Source organism: Ovis aries, chromosome 16 (assembly GCF_016772045.2).
Source record: "Ovis aries strain OAR_USU_Benz2616 breed Rambouillet chromosome 16, ARS-UI_Ramb_v3.0, whole genome shotgun sequence".
NCBI lineage: Eukaryota > Metazoa > Chordata > Mammalia > Artiodactyla > Bovidae > Ovis > Ovis aries.
This window is the reverse complement of record NC_056069.1, coordinates 17,164,514-17,181,982: the sequence shown is the minus strand read 5'-3', so window position 1 is coordinate 17,181,982 and position 17,469 is coordinate 17,164,514. Positions and strand designations below refer to the sequence as shown.

Genomic DNA, 17,469 nt, shown 5'->3' with positions numbered 1-17,469 from the left:
ATCTTGGCATATCTCTCCAGAGGTGCAGTATCCTTTTACCCCCTGAGTTTAAACAAATAAGAATATTTAATAAACACAATAATAAATACTAATACTTGTTTTCTTTAATGCTCCCCAAACCAGTTTTCATTACTGATTAACTTCTACCCTATGTAACACACCGTTTGTACGGATAAGGAATTTCTAGACAACATTTTCTGTACCTCTAGAGATGGGATGTGGTTATTTTTCCTTTTTAATATCTGCAGTATTTCAAAGAAATTTAAAATAACTTATACATCAGACACTTATTTGTCTAAACATTTATTGACCACTTAAGGAAAAAAACTTCTGAAATCTACATGCATTTGCGTAGTTTATCATATTTAAACTTTGGAATAGTTTTAGTACATGAAATTCTTATGTGTTCGCATATTTAACCTACAGACAATTCAAACTTACGTGTATTATGCATTGATGTCCCACATTTTATCCAAATTTAGATTTTCATACATAGTTTGTAAACATTTACTTCTCATTATTTAATAGGTCAATTTTAGCAGCATTGTTATTTCAGTCTATATTAAATGCTCTTGGCAGTTACTTGAATGCTATGCTTCATTGCCCTTTTATTTTATAAATTTGACTGGAAAACAAAATTAATTCATGAGAATGCTAACAAGTTATGATAAATGAGATCCTGTTAAGATCAACTCCTCTGGTCTTAAGCCAGTAAACTGGGAGTTCAGCTCTAAAGAGGACAAAATTAAAGAGTACGTGAATGCTAGATAGAGGTATTGTGAAGAATTTGTTTAAAAAGGGAATTAAAATTATAATTGTATATTTTTTACCTTTCTGAGAACTGAGTCCTCTCCTTCTCCCTCACTCCCTGTCTCCTTCCACTACTGTCTCATAAATATATCTGTCTGACTTTTATAATCACTTTCAAGAAATCATTATAAAGGTATGTTTCTGTGTAGGTGCTAGATTCAGTAAACATTTTATTTCACCCTGTATTTATGCTTCTTAATTTTACCAATATTAATTCTGTCCCCTTTCTCTTATCCTTAACTTCTGTGGATTGAGGAATTAGGCTTTTTTCCTGTCCTATCACCCTTCAGACTCATTTCTAATTCTGTTTGATTCGAACTTTTTTCTGCTTCTTTTGTTCTGTACTTTGTCCAGTTGTACCTTGAAAAATCAATAGAGCTGTATAAAGTGTTCACATATGTTCTTTTGAAGCCTGTGTAAAAAACCCATTTGTTTTGTATCATGCTTTTTAGAGCACTGCTCAATGAAGTATTTTTTTGTCCCTCCTTACCTTTTTAATCTTGACTCCAGCAGTGATTATACTAATACTGGGCATCCTTTTCCTGAATCAAGACTGTCAATTCAGAATTCATTGTCTTATCAGGATTGTTTATATTTGCTTATTTATAATATTTGGGCATCCTTTTCCTGAATCTAGACTATCAGTTCAGAATTCATTGTCTTAACAAGCATCGTTTACATTTGCTTATTCACATTCAGGAAAAATTTACCACTTTTATACTTGTTAAGATAATGTTTTTGTACTTTTTTTCCCCTCTAGCTTTTCTTTTCTGAGATTACCAGTCTTGATTCTGTTTTTGTTGAAACCTTTGATACATTTTTGAGTTTGGGTTGGGGTTTTTTGTTTTGGTTTTCATGTATGTCCTATTTGTCTGGCTGATATTACCATATTTAGTTGTTACTTTTTAAAACTTTCCTATTGTCTTCTATTAATATATATGTCTTTAGCTCAGCTACTATCAGGTTTTTTTTTCCCCTCTGGCAGTTAATAACTTTGTGGCCATTTTTTATTATGGAATTATTGCTTGAAGATACGGGTTAAAGAGCTTTAAGCAATTCTAGCACATGGACATTTAAAATTTTAAATCAGTGGACTCAGTTGTGGTCTTAGAGTTGAGCCTACTGGTTTGTTAAAAATCTTGGTATAAGATTTGTTTATTAATAACACTAGACACTAATTTTATTACTTATTTAATTTAAATATTAACAGTACATTCTGATTGGTGCATTTTATTTTTAAGGTTTACAGCTCGACCACTAGTGGAAACTATATTTGAGAGGGGAATGGCTACATGCTTTGCTTATGGGCAGACTGGAAGTGGAAAGACTCATGTAAGTAATTCGTTAGTTACATCCTCGTAGGAAGCGGGTTTGTTTTTCTTATACTTTAATTGTAAGACCTAAATTCTTTTTTCTTTTTAACATATAGACAATGGGAGGTGACTTTTCAGGAAAGAACCAAGATTGTTCTAAAGGAATTTATGCATTAGCAGGTAACTCCTTTTTGGGTATCATTTATAACATTCTTCTTGAATATTATTCAGGTGGTTGGGGAAAAGATTTGGAAGTACAGTGCAGAATTTTAAGGGTAATTAATGCTGTCCTTCCTACGTATTTGGTCAGTTTTAGGTTATCAGACTGGTTTGGAAAGAGCTTTGCTTTGGGGGCAGAAATCTTGATTGTGTGTGTTGTAATCTGACACATTGTTGGAGCTTAGTATTGTTGAATAGCAGCTTTGTGAAAAGTTCCCATTTGGTAATTATGAAAGTACCCTTATTGTGACCATCTGTTCTTATGCTATTTATAAAGATAAGTAGTAGCATTCTTTTCTTGAATATGAAGGTGAGTGACTTCTAAACTGTCAGTGTAGACAAACTTACTATTTTTTTGAAAAGTTAGTATCCACTTTAGTCTTCATTTTTATTATTGATACTATCATTCTAGGTAAGCATAAACTGATTCTTCTGAAAATAGAAAATTTGAATTTCTTTTTAAAAACAATTTTTTTGCATCTTAACAAATTTTTTCCATATGAAATTATTGGCAGCTCGGGATGTATTTTTAATGCTGAAGAAGCCGAACTATAAGAAGTTGGAACTTCAAGTGTATGCAACCTTTTTTGAAATTTATAGTGGTAAGGTAAGTTGAAATTTTAAAATAATTTTGTGGTTTAAAAATACATAACATAAAATTGACCATTTTAACTATTTTTTAGTGTAGAAGTTCACCAGAATGGAGTGCATTCACATTGTTGGACAGTTGTTGCCACCACGTAATTGCTATATGTATTTAGAATATTACTTTAAAGTTTGTGTGTAAGATTTTTTTTTTTTAATTCCCTTTGAAATTCTTTAACTTCAATATCAATCATTATTATTCTAATAACAATTACTACCAGGATTCTCTGAAATAATTTTTTAGACTCTGAATGACTCATTTTTATAGAACTGTTCTTATTTCCAAAAGCTTTTTTTTTTTTTTTTTTAGGTGTTTGACTTGCTAAATAGGAAAACAAAATTAAGAGTGCTTGAAGATGGAAAACAGCAGGTTCAAGTGGTGGGATTACAGGAACGGGAGGTCAAATGTGTTGAAGATGTACTAAAACTCATTGACATAGGCAACAGTTGCAGGTAACTCGTTTTAATAAAGAGGAACAATTTGATGATCCATTTTAGATACTTTGATTATAACTTGAGAGCAAAGCAAGATATTATTCAGTGTATCTTAGAAGTAAGAATCATTGTTCATCCAGACTTTTTAAAGTGTGCCAGGTTAAATTGCAGTAATCTCATTATATTTGTGTTGTTAATTCACAATAGCTCTTTCGTATTTAAATAGTAAAAATGGGATAGTTTTTTGTTTCTATTTTTAATGAAAATACGGTGGCTTGCACAAACTGAACTTTTTACATGTCAAAATGTTCTTAATTACGTTGTAGAACGTCCGGTCAGACATCTGCAAATGCACATTCATCTCGGAGCCACGCAGTGTTTCAGATTATCCTTAGAAGGAAAGGAAAACTACATGGCAAATTTTCTCTCATCGATTTGGCTGGAAATGAAAGAGGAGCTGATACTTCCAGTGCAGACAGGCAAACTAGGCTTGAAGGTGCTGAAATTAATAAAAGCCTTTTAGCACTCAAGGTAAATAAAGTCCTTTTAATTGTGAAAAGTCTCTTACTTTTGACTTTAATTTTGTTTACTCAGTTACAAAATGATATTGTTTGTTTTTTCTAATAAGAGAGATTATCAAAATTTAGTTGTTTATGTTTGCAGTTATAGATTTTTTTTTATGTTTGCAGTTATAGATTTTTATTGCTCCCAGAAATTTTCTTTATACATATTATTTGTTCTTTTTAGGGTAGTTAAAAGATCTGTTAGTTGACAGGCTATTTAGGGAGATTCTAGGGAGCCGTAATCATTAATCAATTTTTTTTCTTGAAGGAGAGCAAGGAACCACAAAACTAAGCTAAGAAAGTTTCTCTGAAAAATGTGGAATGGGTTTCAGAAAGTTAGGCCAATATTATATATCTCCCTTGACTAACAAAGAAAAGAAAGCATTCTGTTTTTTATTTTATGGAAAAAGTTTAACAAAGCTATGACAAATCTAGATAGCATATAAAAAAGCAGAGACATCACTTTGCTGACAAAGCTCCATAAAGTCAAAGCTATGGTTTGACTATAGTCAAACCAGTAGTCATGTATGGATGTGAGAGTTGAACCATAAAGAAGGCTGAGCGCCGAAAAATTGATGCTTTTGAACTGTGGTGCTAGAGAAGACTCTTGAGAATCCCTTGGACAGCAAAGAGATCAAACCAGTCAATCCTAAATGAAATCAACCCCGAATGTTCATTGGAAGGACTGATCCTGAAGCTGAAGCTCCAGTACTTTGGCTACCTGATGTGAAGAGCTGACTCATTGGAAAACACTCATGCTGGCTGGGAAAGACTGAAGGCAAATAGAGAATATGGTGTGGCAGAGGATGAGATGGTTAGATAGCATCAGCGACTCACTGGACATGAAGCTGAGCAACCTCTGGGAGATAGTGAAGAACAGGGAAGTCTGGCGTGCTGCAGCCCATGGGATCACAAGAAGTCAGACATGACTTAGCAACTGAACAACAACAGTTATCTTACTGCCTGTCACTTCTAAACACCAGTCATAGTCTCTGGCAGAATCTCTTGGAATTAACAAAGTAGTCTTTTGGTTAGATTGTTTTATGGGGTTTGTTTCTGGTGGTTTTATTTCCCAAATTTCTTTTTCTTGAATAAGGATTTATGAGAACATTTTTACTGTGCTGTAAACCTCTTGATAGAATTTTCAGAGCTGATCAGATCTTAAATGTTAGAGTTATTGTAAAAGATCTTTTAAATATGTTCGTTAAGATTACTCTTTATAAGAAGAATAATCCATGAAATTTGCTTTCTTAATTTTCAGGAGTGCATCAGAGCCTTAGGTAGAAATAAACCTCATACTCCTTTCCGAGCAAGTAAACTCACTCAGGTGTTAAGAGATTCATTCATAGGTGAAAACTCTCGTACCTGCATGGTAAGTTTGCTTGTTTTGTCTTAATCCTAAATGAATAATTATACAACATCTATGGGAAATTTATGAAATACATTAATGGGATTTAAAGTCTTCTACTGTGATACAGTGAAACTTAAAAATGTGGTCCCTGCTAGTCTGATAGGATTGTATTACATTTATAATACATTCATGCATTCTACTAATTACAACATCTGAGTCCTCTTGAGATTGGTTTCCATTGCTTTCTGTTTTCCTTACATATTGATCACACTTCTCTTTCTCCATATGTCTAGAATTTGGGATTATTTAATTTTCATTATGAGTGAATATTTTACAGACATTCTGGATTCTCTTATGTTCTTCTGAAGATTATTAGTTTGTTGTTGTTACTGTTATTTTAGCAGAAAGTTAACTTAGCTAAACTCCAAACTTGTCTCCCCTGCTCTGGGCAGCAACTGACCTTGAAATCTCTGTTTAGCTCTTTTAGACTTAGCTATGTTTCTTATAGTTGGCCTTGTGTACTCCAGTTCGGGGGTCAGGCAGAGATTTGGGTAATATGTGTATTTGGGTAGAGTACTCATGTGTATGTACACACACACACACACACACACACGAGTTTGTGGTTACTTCTCTTCTGGGACAGACTTTACTTCCCAGCTGCTATGGTGCCCACCTCCAAACTGTGCTTTATTTATTTAGCTTCTTAACTAGTGAAACTCCAGGTTTTTATTGAAGTTTTAGTTGTCCAATGTGACAGCAGCACAATTTGCCCTTAGGCCCTCAAAAAAAAATTTATCAAAAAGAGGGGCAGTCAGTACTCAGTGTTACTCCCTTCTTTGAGATGTTGACCTCCATTCTCTGCCTGATGTTTGATCGTTTTGTGGTGCTGTGAGAGCTGTTTAAATTTTAACTGGAGTTTATAATTACTATATGATTATGGGACTGAGTTATCTTGGAGTTTCTTTTCTTTGGATGACCGTATTAAGGTTAGACCTTAAAGAACCACGTGTCAGTATTACTGTCATCCGTAACATTTTCTTTATCTTTGCATTTTTCCCCCATAGATTGCTACAATCTCTCCAGGAATGGCATCTTGTGAAAATACACTCAATACATTAAGATATGCAAATAGGTATGAGATATGGTTATTTTGAAATTCGAAAGGAGTAGAACAGTATATGATTTGCTTTAATATCTTACAGGGTAAATCTTATTGTTCTTTCCATTTTCAAAAAAATTTTTGCATGATATTTGCTGAAATGATATTTAAAATCATTTTATCACATCCTAAAAATAAAAATAATTAGAAATGTGTTGAGTAGCTTGAGATGACAGTTATATTTTTAGTAGAATTGGTCTTACTCAAGAACATGATACATTTTTCCATTTAACCAAGTTATATTTTGTAGTATTAGTTCTCATTATGTTAAGACTCAAAAGTGAGTGAGTGTCAGGCACAGTCTATATTTAAATTATTTTGCTATATGCTAAAAAATTATTTCTGATAATGTTAAATGTTATACATGGGGAATCTAGGGATTTAGTAGTGATAGCACTGTTCTTTGTGGTGTTCTATATGGGTTACATTTTATTATTTATGAAAATACTGTTACAAACTTTAATAGACAGTTGGATTATTACAAATGAGAGGACAAAAAGCATTATACATGGTTAAAACAATTTGTTCCCATTGCTCTTGTTTTAAATGACTATTTATATAGCTTTAAATTTCTGTTATCACATACTGCATTTGTGATTTTAACCTAAAGATAAAATTCCTCTTTGTATTCCATTTCTAGTGTGGCGAGTCTTTTAATTTTGCTAAACATGAGTATTTGTACTGTTTTTTTTTTGTTTTAGTCACTATTGAGATTTTATTATTAATCTTTCATTAAGATATTAAATATATATCCATATAGGAAAGTACCCAAACATAATATAATGAATACTTCCTACTTTACATAATATAATATAATGAGTACTTACAAAGTATAAATTCTGGTCATCAGACCTGGAAATAGAACATTTCCAGACCCCTAGAAAATTCCCCATGTGTCCCTTTCTGATCACATATCCTGAATAACATGCCTAAATCCATAAATCTCAATCCATTAATCCATTATCCTGATTTTAGAATAAATGCTCAATTTTCTTTCTTTCTCTCTTTTTAAATAGTTTTACTACCTATGAATGTATCTTTGAACAATATAGGTAGCTGTATTTGAACTTCACATAAATGAGAACATCCTTTGTTCTTTTGTATTTTGCTTTCGCTTCAAGAGATTTTAAAAAATCATCAGTAGAAACTGTTGGAAAGTATAAACTTACCTTTTGCCAAAAGATGAAAAATCATAATTTCTTTAAAAATATAATAGAATTTTATTTTTAAATTTAATCCCTTTTAAACTTTGAATTATAAAATCCTAGCTATGATCGTTTAATCATTCTTTGTAGTGAACATTTTTGGTATTGTAAGGTTTTTATCACTAATTTAAAATGCTTCTTATTTCAGAATTGTTCATGGGAGAGATGAGGAACAGCTTAGTGTTATAGTCCAGCTGTAGAATTAAAACCCTCATGTCTTCAGACTTCTGTATTTGTCTGTTCCTCTAGTTCATTTAGACCCAAGTAAAATATTTTAATTTATTATCATGTAATGTGATTCATTTGCAACATTACTAACCATCTGGGACAAACAGTTCTGTCTTTTATTTCCATATCTCTAGGAATAAAGATTTTCAACCTCCTTTGATAGCTCATTTGAGGAATATAATTCCTGCATATAGTATAGTTCAGCTTGGGCAAGAGAGCTTTGAATAGAGGGAAAATGTGTAGTTAGGGGCTAAAAGGGTACCTAAATGAGGATACTCTGAGAGAATAAGATAAGTAATGGGGTTGGGAGTAAAAAAGTGATTAAGTCAGTATTAGAAATTTAGGTTTGTCAGCATGTATGTAAATAAGCTTTCCAAAGTGACTATAAAGGATAAAGGGCAAATGAATGTGATACTGAACCTTTCAGAGTAGACATTACCAAAAGGTCAAAGAAAGATCTAAGTGTAAGATATTACTGGTTTTATCTATGTGACTATTTTGATGTGTATAAACAGTAATTTCATTTAGTTTAATTTGAGAAATAATGAGAAAAATAGAGAATATGGTTGGTATATATTGAAGTGTTTAAACATAAAATTTGTACTCAGCCAGGTTTGAACCTCAGTTATGCCACATTCTCACTGAATGAACTTGGGTAAGGTACTTTATTGCTGTGAACCAATTTCTTATCAGTAAAATGGTGGTAATATCACAACATTGTCCTAATGGTTAAATAATGTCTAAGAAATACTAATCATGCTATCTGCTGATAGAAAGTAATTAATAAATATTGCTTGCTATTATTAAGTGGGATTGGCCCAAAGAGGATATAGGAACTCAAAAAAGTTGGTGCAGAAAACCCATGATTTGGTTAATACACCTGTTAGAGATATTGTCCAAAACAATTAAAATTCCATTGCTAAAGGATTTTCTTTGCCATGATTCATCATCTGAATCACAAAACACAGAAAATTATTTGAGTGACTTTTTTCAGTTTGTTCCAAAGTTGCTTCATAACTAATACATTCTAGGTGCATAGGAAAGAAGTTAATTCATTATAAAGATTGTATGCCATTAGGACTTTAATTCTCTTCTGTCCTGTTTGAAGAGACTGCAAGACTGTTGTGGACTCATTAATGCTAATAAAATACTCATGGTTATTGACTACAGAAGGAAATTAGACACGAGTGGTCATGTAGCTTAATACAGGGCATTTCAAATTTAGTTGATGGTCTAGTTAAACTTCTAGAAAAGATCATGGGAAAAGGAAGAATTATGGAGTAGGGAATCAATAGAACAGAGGGGTTCAAAAACCTCTAAACTTTAATTTTTAAGATAGTGTAAATGTATTGTCACAACAAAGTTGATCCTTTTCTAATCAAATTAGTATTACATGAAAACTTGAAATGTGCATTCCTGTCTTTACAAGAGCATTTTCTTTTAATTTGTTGCTGTTTTGGTGCTGCAGAGTAAAGGAGTTTGGAATTAGTCCATCAGACATTCCCTTCTCACAGGGTAGTGGCAGTCGCCCTGATCTCTCTCCTTCTTATGAGTATGACGACTTTTCTCCTTCGATTACCAGGTCTACTTTATTCTATACATATGATGTTTATTTCCATAGTTTCTTTTGGATTGTGCTATATATAAATGTTTCATAGTATTTACTTTCATGGCATATACTTCTTTTGTCCTGAGCCATTTTATTTTTCATTTTGTTTGACAGGTGGTGGTTATACTGCATGATCTTAATTTTTACATACTTTATTCATTTATTTGCTTTAAATGTTGATTTAGAATTCAGGCTTCCTTTTCCCCCTCTCATATTTTTAAGGATGATGTCATCTTTCCATATTTATTATTGAAGGATAGACTGTCTTATTTAAAAGGAAAAGTTTACATTCTTTCTGCAAGGAAATAACAAGGATCCTCTTGACTTAAAAAATGGACACTCGGGGGCTTCCTTAATGGCCCAGAGGTTAAGAATCCATGCTTCCAGTGCAGGGGTGCAGATTCAATCCCTGATTGGAACTAAGATCCCATATGCCGCATGGTGTGACAAGTAAATAAAAATTAAATTAAAAAGTGTACCCTCTCCCAAATGTGTAAATTTGAGTATAACGGGGTAAACTTTTTTTAATGATAAAACTTTACAGCTTCTGATCTTTATGGATTAGAAATATTTCATGTGTAGGTATTTTAATTTTAATTGAGCCTTGTAACTACCAAAAATCTGCAAAGTATATTAAATTCTTTGATTTTTGGAGGACTTCCCTGGTGGTCCAGTAGTTAAGACTGTGCTTCCACTCCAGAGTGGTTTCGATCCCTGGTCAGAGAGCTGAGACCCTACCTGCCACACAACGCAGCCAAATAAAAGAAAAAAACCTGATTTTTTACAATGATGCATTTATTAATCTAAGTACTGTTGTTAACATTTTTAACTGTAACAAATGTCTCTTATTTATTTTGAAGTTCTGAAAAGCATACTTTGATTCTCAATTTGTTACGCACAGCAATTATGTTTGAAGTAATTATATAAAGTTGTACCTAAGTAAATTCCTAAAGTTTAATATCTCAGCATACCTTTAATATTTCCACAGATTTCAGTTAGATTGATCTGGAAAGCTGACATCATCAATATTAATATGTTAATTGAATTGCTTTTATATTAAATAGGTTGATATTTCTTGTCCCTCACGAGTCTTTGTTAATTAAATATACCTCTTGTGTGTTTATAGGGTTAAAGAACTGACTGTGGATCCAACTGCTGCTGGTGACATCCGTCCAATAATGCACCACCCCCCAAATCAGATTGATGACTTAGAGGCACAGTGGGGTGTGGGCAGTTCCCCTCAGAGGGATGATCTAAAACTTCTTTGTGAACAGAATGTAAGTGACATAATATAATGGTAATTATCTTAGTTGTTTCATACATACCAGAATAAGTGAAAACTGTCCTCTAAATCAGGAATCAAAAAACTAAAGCTTGTGGGCCTGCCATCTATTTTACAAATAAAGTTTGTTGAAGTATGGCCATGCTCATTAAGAACAGAGGCGACGTTGACCAGATAGCCCACAAGCCCAAAATATGTACTAAAGTTCGCTGACCCCTGATCTGACTATTCTTTTTTCCAGATTTTATACTGATTAAAATTGGGCGATTTATTTTTAGCTGTGCTGGGCCCTTCTTGCCGTTCGGGCTTTACTTTAGTTTCAGTGAGCAGGAGCTACTCACTAGTTGAGTTGCACAGGCTTCTCACTGCAGTGTACAGGCTTTAGGGCACATGGGCTCAGAAGTTCTGGCTTCTGGGCTCTAGAGCACAGGCTTGATAGTTGTGGCTCACTGGCTTTGTTGCTCTGCGGGATGTGGAATCTTCTTGGGTCAGGGATTGAACCCGTGTCTCCTGCATTGGCAGGCAGATTCATTACCACTGAGCCACCAGGGAAGTGCCTAAAATCGGGGAATTTTTAAAGTAATACAGGAAACAGACAAGTTTGAGAATTGTACCTGTAATATATCCTATACATAAAGCTTAGAAACAAGATTAACTTTAGACACATGGATATATACTAAAAGGACTCATGAACTATATCAAAAATGAAAAAAATCTGACATTTGTTACACCTAGCTGCTTTCTGTATTTTAGAATGTTTGGGGACATTTCATTATTTAAAATTTTTATTTCCCTGTTGCTCAAAAATAATAATGTATAAGGACAAAGATGTATTTAAAAAATAACCAAAAAGCACAGATATTTTCACATAGTTACTCAACTTATTTTTAAAATGTATAATCTGTATAGTTTTGTTTCACTTTTCCCACTGAGAATCCGATAGTGGCATTTTCTTATAAAAGATAGCATTTAGTTATTAGTTGCTTATTACCTCATGACACATATTTGCTAAGCATTTTATTAACTGACATAATCCTCACATTTTCTAAAAGATTAAGTAATAAGTGCTGAAGCCAGGCAGGATTGAAGAGTCTGGGTCTTTGTTATTCCCGAGTGAATCTTATGTCAGCTAAATTTATTGCTTGCTGCAATAAGATATTCTTTAAAAACAGTATAAGTTTAATGTGTTAATACTTCCAGCAGGTATTTTAAAGTCCAAATATTCTAGAGTAACAAATGAACATACTAATTTTGTTATCATGTTCCAAAATACTTCCTGTTACTAAAGCTGGACTTACTGCAGCAGTTCTCAACCAGGAATGACTTAGCTCCTCTCCAGGGAAAGAATGTATGGAGACATCTTTGGTCATCCCAAGTGGGATGGTGTTGCTAAGATCTAGTGGGTTGAGGGCGAGGGGTGATGCTCAATATCATACAATGCACAGGGACATCCTCCCTCCACAAACCCCCACAAAATGTCTGTGATGCTGAAGTTAAGAAACCTGGTTGAAATAAGAGTTCTCAACTTTGAACCATAGACGATAAATAACTAAAAATGAAATCCTGGTGTTAGTCTATCCTCTGTCCCCCAAAAGCTTTGAAAGAGACTGTAGTTGCTTTTGAAATCCTTAAAGCAAACCCTGCCTTGCTCCTACATATGGTGCCTTCAAAGATACAGAAAACCAGAATGAGATAGGTACTCCCTACAGCATATCTCTCCCGTTTTATTCTTGTATCTGTTGGGTCTCTGTGGGACCTTAATTGGGAGAACTTGGCTAGGTCACTGGAACTAATCTAGACAGTTTTTAAGCGTGACATTATGGGTTCTTGCAACCTTCTCCATGTATGAGAGAGGGTGAATTGCTTTCAACTTTGCCTTCCCCAAGGAACTATCTTGAGATAGTTCAAGTATTGATGCATGTGTTACATATTCTTACTGCTATATTAAATTTTAACAAGGTAGGTAAAATGGACTCGTGTCTAGGACATACTCTGGAGATAAAAGTAATACAGTAGTAGACAGAGTAAGAGGATAATCAAGTGCATTAGAATTCTGTAAGTAGTTGTATAGATAAAAAAAGTTCTCTGCGTGGACTGCATGGAAGTGATAGGAATTTGCATAGTATCTTGAAGCAAAGGAAAGATAAGACGTTCTGGGCTTGGCAGGGAGGTGGGTGGGCAGATAAAATAAGTAAAGGTTTTTGATTGTGGGTTTACCAGAAAGACATAATGTGAGAGAACCATGCCTGCGTGTCCTGATTAAAAACAGATAGATGGCTCTTTTCGCAAAGAGAAAATTAAAAATTCTTTAGCTAATGTGATTATATAAACTTGTAGGGATGGTAGCATATTGATGAAAGAGTCAAAGGTCTACAATATTTAATTTAACCAAGATACACCCATATATTTAGAATTGTGTATTTTGTTCGAAAAATGTTGCTTTCGCACTGACATTTTATAAAACAATTTTAAGTGAACTTCTCTATCATTGTGGCTGCATTTTGAGGAAATAAATCATTAGATACTAGAGTTGGGAAGGAAGCTCAAAAAAGAAAACAAAGCTGGAGAAATTTGACTTGTTATAGGACCAAAATATATGATGTGTACATTTATAGGTTTTTGTGGATGAAGTAGAGTCATGAATTATCCATTAAAACTTCTGTAAAAAAACAATAAGTAAATTATGTAGTGTAATTCAGAGTTTAAATTTAGTAAGAGTTAAGACTTTCAGAATACGAGTTTGATAGTCACAGTCATGAAGGATGTAATATTTACATCTCTGTTGTACTGAAATGTTATTTTAAATGAACATTGAATGAACTTAAAACTCAACATTTTGCTTCTTATACTGAAAAGAAATTTAAGACATATATGTGAATTGTTAGTGAAAGTAAACAATGCTGAGGAAATATTTCAGTATATTTATAGCCTGTGATAAATGTACTTTTGAAAAGTTGCACACCTGAAAGAGACTGCTTTTTTAGAGTAATTCTGTAGTAAAGCTTGGGCTAAGTGAAAACTATCTCTTACTGATACATTTAAGTTTGAGTTGTCTTATTGAATGTTAAATATTTTTGACCCATGAAAAGAAATTCTGGTTTTGCCGTTTGTTTTTTATTTTTAGTCTTTAACATTCAGACTTCCTCACTTTCTCAGTTGCATTTTCGTAAATGACATAGAAAAATCACTTTTTTATTATAACACTTAAAATATAAACTTATGTCATGGTTTTTAAACTTTTTATTTTAAGGAAGAAGAGGTTTCCCCACAGTTGTTTACTTTCCACGAAGCTGTCTCACAGATGGTAGAAATGGAAGAACAAGTTGTAGAAGATCACAGGGCAGTATTCCAGGTGAAGTATGGCAGAATCTTTAATCACATGTTTTTCTAGAAAAATTAACTACTAATGACTTTTGCATGTCACACTAATCTAAAAAAGCCCTTGTTTATGTTTGTGCATATGTCTATTTGTAGGGCATATGACAGTAAATTTTGAATAGAATGAATGATGACTACAAACAAACTTTCTTTGCAACTCTGGTAAAAAGATGTAGTTGATTTCTACTATTCTCCCACTTTCTTTGCTTTTGTTAGTTGTCTATTTTTAGAGGAGTTGATCTTCTGCCCTCCTTTACCTCTTTCTTCATGGTAGGCAGTTGGAAAACTCTTCTAAAGGGTATCAGAGCAGCTGAGGAAGATTTAGTCTTTGCAGAAAAGGAAGGTTATTTCAGGAGAGTTACTGCACTGACTGAGCTACCAGTTGCAGATGAATGAGGGGGAATATATCCCTTCATATAGCCATAACTCCTTAGGTATTTATCATATTGTGTGTCAGCCTATTTAAAAAACCTTTTACTGTATGATCCTCCCCTCTTTATTAAACAAGAAAATATTCTGGAGGAGATACCTATTTGAACATCTTTATGGAGACTGCATGGTCGGCTTGCTCCTGAACCCCACCCCCTTCCCACAGTACTATAAATCCTTTGTCCTATTAACCTGTATATCCTTCTCTGATATTGAAGAAATCTTTATCTGTAAACAAATATTAACATTCCTTAACTCTAGGCAATTCATGTACTTGGATGAAGGGCTCAAAAATATGAGAACTATTTATAATTGTAGAGTTGGATACACAATGATTAAAACTGTTAAAGTCAACCCCTTATTATGAGACTCTCCTAAGAGCCCTAGGTATTTAGATTAAATCAAAAAGGACACTTGTAATTTTGAGAAAATTGTTAGAATAATATGAACACCCATAAAACTCAAACAGGGTCCCCTGGTGGCTCAGTGGTAAAGAGCCTGCCTGCCAATGAGGAGATGCAGGTTCGATCCCTGGGTTGGGAAGATACCTGGAAGGAAATGGTAATATGCTACAGTATTCTTGCCTGAGAAATTCCATAGACAGAGGAGGCTGGCAGGCTACAGTTCATGGGGTTGCAGAAGAGTCAGACATGACTTAGTGATTAAACAACAAAACTCAGTTAAGTGAGGCTTTCAAATTCAAATTTATGCTTGATGTGTCAGAATTAAATTGGTACATTTATAGACTAGTTGTGTGTGCAGCATAGTTAAATTGGTTTGGAATTCAGCAGTAGACTTGTGAATGCTTTATTAAAGTGAAGTATACTTACCTTACTCAAAACAGATTTCTTAAGAAGTGTGCCTGTCTTCTTACCTGATTTGTTTCAAGTAATTTAATAAATTCAGCAACTAAAACTACATTTATATATAGTTGTCTATGCTCTTATTATATATTCATATATAATGGACATATATATATATAGGGGATATATATGTATATGCCCTTAATATATATTATATATTCAAGTGATTTAATAAATTCAGCAACTAAAACTACATTATATGTAGTTGTCTCTGCCCTTCTTGAATGAAGTGTCATGTGAAGCCCATCATTTCTCACTTTGCCATTTTATAATGAAGTCTAAAATTTGTTTATTGGAAGAACTGAGTATTCTGACTTTCAGTCTGATAGTCTTACAATTCTATTCACTGTTCCTCCCTTCTGTGATGTGCCATTTTTCACACTGGGGTTTTGTTTCTGAAAATTAAATGTATAGCTGAAGGAAAAGAAAAATAACTGGGAGGTTGTGTGCGTGTGTTTTAATCAATGGATATTTAGTCTTCTAATAGATGGTGATACATAGTCTAGTTGTAATTAGTAATTAAATTACATTGGTGTTTGGAAAAGTGAAATTGTGTGTACCATAAAAAGTTAGAAAGTGTCCATATTTATATCCCCTAACTCTTTAATTTAAAATGATCTGACCTTGTTAATAATCTATGGTTCATGGCATTGTGAAAAAATGAAATTCATGAATTCCACATATCTAAACTGAGTTAACAGTGGTTTCGTTAAAGCGCTTATGAATAGTAGTAATTAGTTACTGTTTAGTGGTTCACTTGACTCTTCTAAAATGGGCTTTCTTGGGAATTCGTTGGTGGTCCAGTGGTTAGTTAGGCTCCGCACTTTCACTGCTGAGAGCCCAGGTTCAGTCCCCGGTCAGGGAACTCTTAAGATTGTACAAGCCACAGAGTGCAGCCAAAAAAATGGGAGCTATCCACTGTTTCCTTACAGTGAATAGTTTTGAAGAGCTGCTGTGTCGAATTTATGATTACCTCTTTGTGCAACCTCTGTGAGGCCCAAATGGATGTTAATTTCAAATAATTTACAAGTTATAGTCTCCCATAGGCCTCATGAGATTGCTCAGAAGTTTTTATTACACCTGTTTTAGGGATAGCTGAGGTTTTGAGATTTACTCTGCTCGTTGATGGGTGTGCATGCGTGTGTGTGTCATTGGTGGGTGTGTATGTGTGATTCATTCCCACTCGTTTGTGTGTTTGCTTCATTTCCTTTCCCAAACCCCACTTATTGGGATATGGGTGTGTGTGTGTCTGTGTTTGATTCATTCCCTTCCCCAAACCCTGCTCAAAGTAAAAATAGGACATTTTTTTTTCTATCATGTTTGTATTTGAATGTAAAGAAATATTTCTTGATTTTATTCTGTAAATAAAGATGTTTTATGGTTATATTTCAGAGAATACTGTTCTGAGTATGTTTGATTATATTTAAGATAAATTTATAAATTGGTTTCTGTCTTATAAAGAGGCTTACTGGATTTTTTTTGGGGGGGGGGTCATTTTAGGAATCTATCAGATGGTTAGAAGATGAAAAGGCTCTCCTAGAGATGACTGAAGAAGTAGACTATGATGTGGATTCATACGCCACGCAACTTGAAGCTATTCTTGAGCAAAAAATAGACATTTTAACTGAACTGCGGGGTAATTCTGTTTTCATTTTATCGTTTGAAATCTGCCTAATATTTGTATGTAATTAGTGGGAGGATTTCATATTGTAAAAAGACATCTGAAGTGAAAATTATGGGCACGTTTAGCATCTTTCTAGAGTTATAAAGACCAACCCACTGTTCCGTTTGTTTTTTTTTCCTGAAAATGAAACATGAAATATTTCAAGTGCTCTCTAGTCATCTTTTTTGTTTTTGTCTTTGGAGAAGATAAAGACATCTTATGATTAAAGAGGGAAAATATATTTTAACAAGTTTTTAAGTTTTATATACCCATGCAGAGCTTTGGTAGGCCAATTCTTTTCAGTATTATTTTCCTTG

At 33.5% G+C, this 17,469-nt stretch overlaps 1 protein-coding gene across 8 annotated transcripts in view; it reads left to right on the top strand.

Annotated features, from left to right (window-relative positions):
* KIF2A (kinesin family member 2A) overlaps positions 1-17,469 on the top strand; it is a 71,771-nt gene that overhangs the window by 47,254 nt on the left and 7,048 nt on the right. For 4 of the 8 annotated variants that reach the window (XM_015101283.3, XM_042233760.1, XM_015101280.3 and 1 more), the window contains exons 10-20: positions 2,052-2,142; positions 2,240-2,303; positions 2,858-2,949; positions 3,298-3,440; positions 3,749-3,953; positions 5,247-5,357; positions 6,401-6,468; positions 9,397-9,510; positions 10,664-10,814; positions 14,070-14,171; positions 16,990-17,125. In XM_015101283.3, coding sequence (XP_014956769.1) covers positions 2,052-2,142; positions 2,240-2,303; positions 2,858-2,949; positions 3,298-3,440; positions 3,749-3,953; positions 5,247-5,357; positions 6,401-6,468; positions 9,397-9,510; positions 10,664-10,814; positions 14,070-14,171; positions 16,990-17,125 — 1,277 coding nt within the window. The remainder of the gene's footprint in view (positions 1-2,051; positions 2,143-2,239; positions 2,304-2,857; positions 2,950-3,297; positions 3,441-3,748; positions 3,954-5,246; positions 5,358-6,400; positions 6,469-9,396; positions 9,511-10,663; positions 10,815-14,069; positions 14,172-16,989; positions 17,126-17,469) is intronic. The other 4 variants (XM_015101286.3, XM_060400406.1, XM_015101285.3 and 1 more) reach the window with 1 other exon arrangement.